We start from the raw sequence: 12114 nt of genomic DNA, 5'->3' as shown, positions 1-12114 counted from the left end.
TAGAGGCACAGGCAATGACTTTCAATAGGACTCCTAAAGCTCAGGAAATAACAAGAATTGATAAATGTGATGGCATCAAATTAAAAAACTTCTTTACCGAAAAGGAAATAATGTGGAGACAGAACCTGCAGGATGCAAGAAAATTTTTCCTAGCTACTCTTCTGACAGAGGATTAATATCCAGAATATATAAAGAACTCAAAAAACTTAACACAAAAAATCAAAAGACCTGATTAATAATGGGGCAAATGAACTAAACAGACACTACTCAAAAGAAAAAAATACAAATGGCCAATAAATATATGAAAAAATGTTCAACATCATTAGCAATTAGGGAATTACAAATCAAAACTACCCTGAGATTTCATCTTACTCCAGTCAGAATGGTAGCCTTGAAGAAAAAAAAACACCAAACAAACAGAAAATTGGACTGCACAGTTATCACTGTAGAATATTTTTGCCTTTAGTGAAACATGGTATTTGTTACACTACACAGTTTTAGTTTCTTATCCAAAATAGTCCTACCTTTTAATGCCACAAAATATTTTCTGTCTACTTTCTTAACAGCAAAATTAAATCATTTCATTAGTTATCAAACAAAAAAGCACACAACAATAATAAATGCTGGAGAAAATGAACACTGACACTGTTGGTAGCGTTATAAATTGGTACAACTGAAGCCAGATTTAAAGATAGGTAGTTAGTGTAGTTATAGAAATCAGTTCTAAAATGAAGTCTAATAAAGAAAATGGAGTCCATCTGAGCCCACGAAACCAGAACAGCACTTAGGACAGGAAATGTTAATATTTCTAAAGCTGGGGTCCATCCCAAAGAACTGTTAATGAAACAGCTCCCAGCAAGACAGGGAGATGTTAATCAAATCATCCCAGGTTCTGCCCAGATCACTCCTCCCTCCCCATGGGCCTCCGTCTTCCACCTTTTGGTTTTCCCACCAGTATCCCCCACCTACCCACCACAGGAAGAAAGGGACCTGAAAGGCAGAATTCAAGGGACAGCCTAGAGGGACATAAGCAAAATAAAGGACAGGAATGTAGAAGAACAAAAGAAAACGGGAAAGGGAGAGAAAAGGGAAATTGCATGGAAATGGAGGGAGACCCTCATTGCTATACAAAATTACATATAAGAGGTTGTGAGGGGAATGGGAAAATAAACAAGGAGAGAAATGAATTACAGTAGATGGGGTAGAGAGAAGATGGGAGGGGAGGGGAGGGGGGATAGTAGAGGATAGGAAAGGTAGCAGAATACAACAGTTACTAATATGGCATTATGTAAAAATGTGGATGTGTAACCGACGTGATTCTACAATCTGTATTTGGGGTAAAAATGGGAGTTCATAACCCACTTGAATCTAATGTATGAAATATGTCAAGAGCTTTGTAATGTTTTGAACAACGAATAAAAAAAAAAAGAAATGAGTTTTAGGGCAAAAGGCATAATGAATAGCCATGGATAGGTTTTCTTCTTGCTTACAAACATCTACATGTTATGAATATATAATAATTCAAATACAAAAAAAAATAAATAAAAAATAAAAGGGAGAAGACCTCCCCTTCCCTTGAATTCTGCCTTTCAGGTCCCTTTCTTCCTGTGGTGGGTAGGTGGGGAGGGTGTGTGTGGGGGGGTACTTTCTGCTATCCTTTAATAAAGCCTTTGCACTCTACACTTGCCTTGGCATGCTTCTCTGGTGTTATACTTCAGGATTCTGGGAAGCAAGGACTCATCACAGTGAATGGTATCACAACTACTGGGGAAATCATTATGGAGGTTCCTCAGACAACTAAGAATGGAGCCATCATATGGCCCAGCTACACCACTTCCCCAGTATATATCCTAAAGAGTCACTTTAGGATACTACAGCAGTACATGCACACCCATGTTTATAGCAGCCCAATTCACAATAGCCAAACTCTGGAACCAGCTGAGGTGTCCATCAACAGAAAAATGGATAAACAAAATGTATGCCTATGTACACAATGGAGTTTTATTCAGCCATAAAGAAAAATGAAGTAATGTAATTTTCAGGAAAATGGATGGAACTTGAAAACACAATATTAAATAAAATAAGCCAAACTCAGAAAGTCAAGGGTTGTATATTTTCTCTCATGGAAGGTAGAGAGAGAAAAGGAAAAGAAAGTTTAAGAGGAACTCTCAAGAAAATCAAAGGAAGATCAGAAAAGCAGAGGAAAGGGACCAGAAGGATGGAGGATGGAAGGGAAATGGGAACTACTGAGGAATGATTATGGCCAAATTATATTGTTGTATTGTGTGCATGTATAGATATGCCACAACAAATACCACCGTTGTGTACAACTATGCTGTGCCAATAAAAATATGAAGGCAAAACTAGAAAACAAGTGTTGTCCTGGATGTGAAGAACTGAAATCTCATGCATTGCTGATGGGAATGCAAAATGGTACAGACACTGTGGAAAACAGTATGGTGACTGCTCAAAAATATAACATAGGATTACCATAAAATATAGCAATTCCACTTCTAGGTATACACACAAAAGAATGAAAAACAAAGACTTAAACAGGTATTTGAATACCAACATTCATAGCAGCACTATTCACATGATAACTCAAAAAATAGGAGAAACTGAAGTGTCCATGAAATGAATGGGTAAAAAAAAATATGATATATACATATGATGGAACATTACTCACCCTTAAAAAGGACTGAAATCCTGATACATGCTAACCTTGACACACAACACAGATGAAATGGGAAACATTCTGCTAAGTTAAAGACACCAGAAAGGAAAGATGAAATATTACATGATTCCACTTATACAAGGTCCCTAGAGTAATCAAAGTAGAACAGTGGTTGCCAGGGGATAGGGGAAGGAGCTAAAGAAAAGTTTTTGTTTAGAATATACAGTCCAGTTTGGGATTATAAAAGTATTCTGGAGATAGAGAATATTAATGGTCATATGCAATGAGAATGTACTGAATACCACCTAAATTTTATGTTATGTTTTACCACAATTAAAAATACAAAATTAAAAAAAAAAATATTTGTTGAAAGACGTGAATGAATGGGTTACTTCTTTCCATTATTGTTGTATTCCATTTTCATGATCATTGTAGATAAGTTATTTATTGTAAGAGGCCTCAAATCTTCTTGGTAAGAAGGCAAGAGTATGTGTATGTATATGTATGTGTGTGTGTGTATATTTTTTTAAGTATGAATTGAAAGCCACAGGAAATGAAGACTTATGGTTTCACCCCTGTGGAATTAGTTACTTTGCCTTTGAAATTCCAAAGGTCTTTGTTCATACCTCCTTTATGTCACTAAAAACATTTTATGGCAATTTATTCCTTTCCCTGTTTTTCCCAATGGTCTGTGCGCTAAAGGCAGAGTATGTCTTAGTCAACTTTACTTCACCAAAATTTAACAAATTCCCTGGTTTCATCAAATATTAACTGAGGAATGCTTATTTTGTTATGGAAGAATGATGGGTGACAGAATGTTGAAGAACAATTAAAAGAGATGATATTAATTTCAATATTTTCCAAAACCCTCAAGTAGTGGGTTTAAATGTAAGGAAAACAAATGGGCTTGGGGCCAGGGATTTGAATGGAAGTACAAACCATGTCTTCAAAGTAATTCTTACTTTCTGTGCCATCTGCTTCCAGATGCTTCTCTCTGGATTTCTGTTTATATTTCCAAAGTGCGTGATGGCTCCAGAGAGTCTGTAGCATCCATACTTCTCATCAGGAAGAAAGCACAAGATGTCCATGGCTTGCTGCAAAAAGAGAAACAGATGGTCCTGTCTTCTTTTCTTCTAATGGCTGCAGTAAGCATCTCACCCCACTGTGTGTCACACCTCCCCCTCTAGGCTGTAGGCTGGCAGGAATGAGACACCACAGACCCCAGGGTTGACAGATATGTTCAAAGAAATGCAAATAGGCCCTGTTGGCAGTTGGCTACCTACAGTCTGCTAATCCATTTTAAAAAGAATCAGGCAGGCACAGACTTGGCTTGTCTAATTTCCAATAGCTTTAGAACTTTCCTTCAACACCCTACTCCTCTCCTGTCCCTACCAGCAATAGATCACTAACTGGTTGTATGAGGTCAATTATTTTGCATTTCATGGTTATGACGGCAAGTCCCATATCTGCTGGGTTGCTTGTTTCTGTGGTCCCATGTGTTCTCCTTATTTTAATCCAGAGTCAGCTCATTTCAAAGACTGGTAGGAGGAAGTCTTTAAGGAAAAAAATACATCATTATAGAATTGCATCTTGAGAAGCCTCTGTACATGGTAAGATATGCACTCTCATACATTCCAGGACGGTGAAAATAGGTATGCTTTTTCTAGTGATTAATTTAAAATGTGTATCAAGAGTCTGTACAAAATTTGTGTTCCTTATCTGGCAATTTTATTTCTGAGAATGTAGCATAAAATGAATCCAATATGCAGAAGAGTTTCCCCTACCATGATATTCACGATGTGGCGGGGTGGGGGGCAGCTTGAAGCTAGTATAATAGCACAACAATAGGACAAATGCCTTATAAAATACTGAGTATCCATTTAAATGTTTATGAAGAGTTTGTGACAATACTTAAAATGCTTATAAGATGAAGTTGAAAAATAGTATATGAAAAATAGTACATGCAGTATATTTATAAATATCTATTGAAAAACTTTAACTAAAAAAAACCACCATAATGTCCCTACCAAAGCAACCCCAAGTAGATTAAAGACAGAATACTATAGCTAGATATACCCAATAAAAGAGGTGCTTGTTGTTGAGTTGAAATTTCTTTCTGTAGTTTCAAATTTACTCCACTGACAATGTGTACTCTTAGTAAGCTTTGGACAGAAGCAGCTCTCTCCCACAAGGGTCACTTCTGCAAGTCCCTTAAGAAGAATGGAGCACTAAGTTGCTTTCTATCATTCCTCATTGTCATCAACAAAGTGTGCTTTGACAATTAACAAACCTTACTTCTGTGGCCAGCAATTCTTCAGCATCATCCAGGCTCTCCACAGCAAGTACTGCACAGGAACAATCATGAAAGTCAGGGGGATTTGCAGACACCAGGAACATGGCTATAGTGGGGAAACCATCATTAACCAGCTTGGAGAATGCCAAAGGCCTGAGAAAATTATTAACCAATATTCACAGTTTACTCTCACAGCTTATAGTATACATGTAAATAAGCCACAATAAAAGCCATATTGGACCCAAACCTCTCCAGTCAATTTTTACCCTCTATTAACTTTTCAGTCATGTCAGTCATGTGTTAATACCTCTCAAGAGGAGGCTGGCCAAATCCAAAAGCAAATTCAACTACAACAGCTTGAATTGGTGTGAAAACAACAACAACAAAAAAAAAACTAAGATAATGTGTGTTGGCAAAACTTTGAAAACAGGAATTTGGCCTAGACTCATGGCTGAGGGCCAGGGGATGAAAAATGTTTTGTAAAATTATAAGTAGAACAGACCTGAGCTTCAAAGGCTAGGAAGCAGCCAGGCCCTGGTGTCAGCACCCAAGGAACATCAGCAGTGTAGCCTGTCACATCACATCCTCACTCTTAGAAGGCCGAGTCTGACTTTCAAGGGATCCATAAATTGGCTACTGTGTTTAACACTGCACCACTGACATGTCTGACTCCAGATGTGATTCACTTCGTCTGGAAACATGATGCAGGCCAAAGCCAAGGCAGGCTGTCAGCAGCACATCATCAACGGACTTGGCAGAATCACTCCAGACCCACCACCAAACACTTGCTCCTGAGGAAGTTGGGTTTGTTTTTTTTTAAGCTCTTTTTCCTGTTTATCACTCATTGAAGTGAAGATCTATTATCCTGAACCTCAATCTCAGACACAAGAAATTGGGCTACAGGAATGCTCATGAATGTCTATTTGGAAAGAAGCCAAATATATATCGCAATTGACTTAACTGTTATAATATTCACACAGTGGGTTATTATTTAATATACAAAGTTCCATGAACCATGAGAGAATGTCAAAATAATTATGCCAACAGAAATCAATCAGACAAAAAGAATATATATATATGATTTTGCATTACAAAATTCTAGAATATGCAACCAGTCTCTAGTGACAGAAATCCTAAGTAGTTGCCTAGGGATTGGGAAGGACTCAAACAAGGGGCAGGAATCAGGGATTCTAAAAGATCCAGAGGAAACTTCTCAATGGATGTGTGAGTTATCTTGATTGTAGTGATGGTTTTACACATATATGACAGCACATTCCAATTGTATACTTCAAAGATGTAAAGTTCATCCTAGGTCAATAATAATAAAACTGTTTTATAAAAATTTTAAAGACACTGGCTAACTCAAAGAAAATCAAAGAAAAGTATATATTTTAAGTAGAAATACATAAAAATGTTAAGTATTTTATAAATGATTTTTATTTTCCTACTTGACAAATAAAAGCTACATGTATTTATGGTGTGCAAAATGTTTTGACATATAATGGTACAATAGCTTGATCTCGGTAATTAATATATTACCTCATATACTTACTTTTTTGTGGTAAGACTATCATAAATCTACTCAGAAATTTTCAAATATCTGATGCATTATTATTAACAATCACCACATTAAGCAACAGATCTTATGAACTCCTTCAACTGTTTTAGATTCCACCTATAAGCGAGCTCATGTGGTAGTTGGCTTTCTGTGTCTGGCTCATAATGCTTAGCATGACACCCTCTAGCTTCATCCATGTTGTGCAAAATTATTTTTCCCCTAGGCTGAATGGTTTTCCTTTGTGTAGACATATACCAAATTTTCTTCATCAATTCATCCTTGTTGTGGTTTGGATGTGAGCTATCCCCCAATATCTCCTTTGTTAATGTAGAAATGTTTTTCAGAGTTTTATTAGATTGTGAGAGCTATAATTGAATCAGTCTATTCTAGTTTGGATGGTTGTTAACTGCATGTTAACTGTAGGCAGGTGGCATGTGGCGAAAGGAGGTGGATCACTGAGGTGTGCTCTGGAAGGGTATATCTTTCCCATGACCCTCTTCTCCCTTTGTTCTCCCACTCTGCTGCTTGACCCCGTCAGGAGCTGAGTAGTTTTCCTCTACTGGGCTGTCTCCCCATAGTGTGCTATCTCATCTTAGGCCCAGAGCAATGGAGTCAGCCTTCTATGTACTAAGAGCTCTGAAACCATAAGGCCCAAATAAACTTTTCCTCTTCTAAGTTGTTTTTGTAGAATATATTAAAACAATCTAATAGTGGTGCAATAAACATTGGAATACAGGTATCAATTTTGAATTACTTATTTCATTGCCTTTAGATATATAACAATAAGTAGGACTGGTGGATTTTTTTTTTTTAGAAACCTCTATACTGTTTTCCATAATGATTGCACCAATATTTAAATTTCTTTCTTGTCAACACTTGCTATCTCTTATTTTTGGAAATAGACATCCTAGCAGGTGTGAGGTGATATCCAGTGTGATTTTGATTTATATTTCCTTGAGAATCAATAGTGTTGGGCATCTTTTCCTAAACTTTTTGGCCATTTTTATGCCTTTTTTTGAGAAATGTCCTTAAATTCTTTGTCTACTTTTTAATCAGTTTTTTTTTTCCTTTTAAGTTCCTTGTGTTTTAGGTATTAACTCCTTATTGGATGTATGGTTTGCAAATGTTTCCTCCTATTCCATAGGTTGTTTCTTCTCTATGCATGATTGTCATGCACTAGAGGAAATGAATATTAGGATATAGGCAAAATATCAAGGATTTTACCAGGCAAGGACTTCTTGGTTGCAGACTGCTCCTAGGGTTTTTAAACCAACAGTAGGAAGAATCAGTGCAATAAATAAATAGAATGAGGAAAGATCAGAAAAGAAGAAAAATATACATAGGGTCAAGCTACAGAGATGGCATTAAAAACTAAAGGATTTTGAAGGAGCCACCTCTGAAGGGGCTGAGTAAGTGGGTCTGAAACATGCCTAGTCAGGGTCAGACCTGAGAGTTAAGAAGCAAAGGGGTATCCACGGCCACATAGTGTCTAGTTGGGGGCTGGCTCATTTCATTTCCTTTGCTCCTTCAATGGGTGGACAGCCTGGCTGCTGTCCAATTAATGTGTGGTATTGACAAATGCCTATGTTTAGGAAGTTTGAATAAAATCCTCATATTGCTGAGGTTTGCTGTCTTGTATCCACCCTCAGGACACTTTGAAACTCGTGTTTGGCAAGAATGGAAAGAATTCCAGATCATCTTTTGAAATGTCCCCTTGAATGACAATGAGTACTGAAAACAGTGGTCTGACAATACCTAATTTGGACCAGCAGATGTCAGACTTTGCACAGTAAACGATCTGAAAAAAAAACAAAAACCCAATTCGCAGCAAGATAAATTAATTGAGGAAAAACACGAATTTTTCATAGTACAAAAGCTTCCATGTTCTGCAAATTAGTAATCATAGATTTGTCACAAAATCTTGAAGTTGTAATCAGTTTGTAAACTTATGTGTCAGATGTCTTGCACAGTGTAAAAATTCATGTCCAGAATGTGAGATCTGACAGGGCTAATCAATGGAAGACAAAAATATCCTGTTCAAGGCAGGGAGGACAATAGCCGCCATTTACATATCATGAATTACACTCAATGACAACAAGAATTGTCTAGGATGCAGTTTTCCCCATCAAGTAAACACAATTTGGAGTTGAAAACCAAGTAGTCAAAATGCTGCCATATGTATATCATGCTTAATCTAAACATAATGGACTGTGGGAAAGGTTCACATCTTTTGCTAGCCTGGATCTGCAACCTCAGCCCATATCCACTCCTGTAGGAGCTTTGCTGTGCTCAATGGCTTATCTCAAATGCAATGGAATCAGCTTGTTATTCTCCCCTTCTAATGACTTCCCCTAGCATTTAAATATAAATCATCTCTGTCGTGACCTGCAAGATGCTTCATAATGTGGCTCCTGCCTAACTCCCTCTCTATGATCCTTCTCACTCAACTACCCATAGTGGCTGTTTGCTATTCCAAAAAGCCGCCAGATGCATTTCTGCTTGGAGGCTTTCACACTCACCATTTCTTCCTCCTGGAATTTCATTCCTGGAAATCGTTGCCTCCTCACTTCTTCACTCATGAATCTGCAAAAAAAAAAAAAAAAAAAAATTGTTTTCTAGAACAATTGCCTAGCCATTCCATCTAAAATTAAAGCACCCACAACCTTACCAAAGACCATTCTCTTTACCCTTCACCCTTTTTCTTTTTTGGCGGGGGGCGGTATTGGGGATTGCACTCAGGGGCACTGGACCACTGAGCCACAACCCCAGCCCTATTTTGTATTTTATTTAGAGACAGAGTCTCACTGAGTTGCTGAGTACCTCACTAAGTTGCTGAGGCTGGCTTTGAACTAACAATCATCTTGCCTCAGTCTTCTGAGCTACTGGGATTGCAGGCACGCACCACTGTGCCTGGCTGAATACATCATCTTATTCTCTCCTAGCCTTAAGATGTATTTTGTATTTTATTTAGAGACGGGGTCTCACTGAGTTTCTTAGCACCTCGCCTTAGCCTCTGGAGCCACCGGTGTTACAGGCACGGGCCACTCTGGTGCACCACTCTCTGAAATTATGTATTTGTTAGTTTTTTGTTGCCTATTTCCATACTCAAATGTGATTTCACAAGGGCAAGGAACTGTCTGTAACCACTGTATCCCTCATGCTTAAATAGCTGTGCCTGCTGCATACAGAGCAGTTGTAACATACAAATACACGTTGAGTGAATACATGAAATTCATCGTCTGACCCCATATTGTGCTTTTCTTTCTGTTCTTACCACTACAATTATCTTGGTCAAATAACACAACTTGGTAATATTTTTTGAGTAATCATTCTCTCATTTTTCTCAGTCGTTGCCAAGGCTGTTTTGTCCGTGAACTCCTTCTCTATTCCCCCTATTCCCACAGATACTACCTTGGGTCAATGTCTTATCTTACACCAACTATTGTAATCACCACTTCCCTCAAGTTTCTGCCTGCAGGCCATCCTTCCCACCACATCAGCTTAATCACCCTAAACACTGCTCTGTTGACCCACCAACCCCTGCAACACAGATGCATGCACACCCTCCCAAGTCCCTTAGTGCAGAACCTATAATAAAATCTTGCTGTTCCTGTATGCAAATCCTCCATTCCAGTCAACCTGGACTCTATTACTGATCTTGATTTGCCCTTTCCTGGTATTGTTTACATTGCTTCTCCTTCTAGAAACACTCTCGACTGTCTTGTTAAATCCCCCCCTCCCTACCCAAATCCCCCTTGTTTATACACCATGGTGATATTTCTCCTCTGTCCCCTTGTCTATACTATTCACATTTGAGGCTTGAGGCCTTTATTATCTAACACTTTCATAAATACACACACACACACACACACACACACACACTTTCCTGTTTCCCAATCCTACCAACCCTCATTCTTTAATTTCCAAATTGAGAAATTTGGAATAGTGATGCTATTTATTCTCTACACTCATAAACATATAGAACATCCTAAAATACTTTTCAGGCCCTCAATCTGTTTCTTTCTCTTGTTCTAGAATGAATACATGGTAGTTCCTCTCTCTCCTGAAATTTTATTCCTGGAAATATTTGCTAGTTTGCTGGTAAATCACCCAGGATTTTTCTAGCAAATATGAATGATGGGTAGAAAATGCATCAAGATGGATACTTAGATGTTCCTGCAAAACTCAAAAGAAGCCTGGCATGGTGTTGCATGCCTGTAATCCCAGTGGCTCAGGAGGCTGGAGAATTTCAAGTTTAAACCAGCCTCAGCAACTCAGCAGGGCCATAAGCAACTTAGTGAGACTCTGTTTCAAATTTTAAAAAGTAAGAGGGGCTAGGGATGTGGCTTAGTGGTAAAGTGCCCTTGAGTTCACTCTCTAGTACAAAACAAAACAAAACAAAAAACCACAAAGGAAAACTGTTAAACACCCAAGAAAAGCAATCAATACAATTGTGCTTTCTGTAAGTCACTTATTGTAGAGACTTAGAGATCATAATATCTGCAGATGTATTTTGTCTCTGGTATCAAAGTACATCCTGACAAATATCCCCTAGGTGAACACAGAACTCAGTCTAATATTCAAACTTTCCAAATAGTCAGAATGCTATCTATCTCAGCATGGGTTTAATAGGAGATGGCACCTGTTAATGTTTGGAGTATAGTATGATTGCCAGGACTAGTAATGGTCCAGACTTTTCCCCAGATCTGCCTGTTGCTTTGTATTCTTGTGTGCACTGTGGAATCTCTCTGGGTCTCAATGTTCTTATTTAAGAGAGAAATATCTGCTCAGCATACTCCTTCCTTCATTCAACAAACAGTCACTGAACATCTGCTATGATCCAAGAGAAACAGCCATGGTCCCTTCCTTTATGAAACGTATAAGGGCAAATGGCTACTGCAGAACTTCTAACAACCTTTGGCATGTTTTGAAATCCAAATAAAAGCCAGTGCTACATCTTAGTAGGTAAGAGAAAAGGAAGAATAATTCCAGATGTGAGAGGTAGACAGCACCCTGACTTGTACACCATATAGAACCAAGAAAAGAATAGGGTTTCATTTCATCTGTGCTCAGGAGACATTGGGATATTTTAAGCAGAGGAATTATATGACCTGATTAATGTTTCAAACACACTTTGCATTAATAACTTATGAGTATTGTTCCTTTCTTCTCAGTGAAAGCCACAAGGCAGGTAACAAAGGCTGTCCGGAGGTGATAGTGCCCATGTCAGAATGTCAGATGCAGTTGAGAAGACTGTCCAGTGGCCTGGAGGACAGATCAGGATGTTGGAGCAGGACAGAAGACAATCTGCTAAAGGTCAGCCCATGCTAGGATGGTACAAGTACAGGACAGAAGCCTGGTAGGGAAAGGAGATGGTCATGCACAGGAAGATTAGGCTAATAAATAAAAAATATGTAGGGCAAAGGGAGCAACACATACAAAGGCATACATGCGTATTTGCACATATATGCACATATACAGATACATATTTATACATAGTATTCATTTAAATAATTCACTGGATTTCCTGATGTTTTAGACTCCCTTTTCTTGTCCCTTCCTTCCATTCATTTTTATGTAATTTTGCTT

General features: G+C 38.1%; 1 protein-coding gene across 1 annotated transcript in view; it reads right to left on the bottom strand.

Annotated features, from left to right (window-relative positions):
* The window catches only part of Myh15 (myosin heavy chain 15), a 163143-nt gene that overhangs the window by 137131 nt on the left and 13898 nt on the right, over window positions 1-12114 (bottom strand). The window contains 4 exon segments of the mRNA XM_071614911.1: window positions 3637-3684; window positions 3687-3768; window positions 4970-5120; window positions 8977-9108. Of these exon segments, the coding sequence (XP_071471012.1) occupies window positions 3637-3684; window positions 3687-3768; window positions 4970-5120; window positions 8977-9108 (413 nt within the window).

The sequence above is a fragment of the Marmota flaviventris genome, chromosome 8 (genome assembly GCF_047511675.1).
Source record: "Marmota flaviventris isolate mMarFla1 chromosome 8, mMarFla1.hap1, whole genome shotgun sequence".
Classification (NCBI taxonomy): domain Eukaryota; kingdom Metazoa; phylum Chordata; class Mammalia; order Rodentia; family Sciuridae; genus Marmota; species Marmota flaviventris.
The sequence above is the reverse complement of the archived record's forward strand: the minus strand, read 5'-3'. Positions and strand labels throughout refer to the sequence as shown.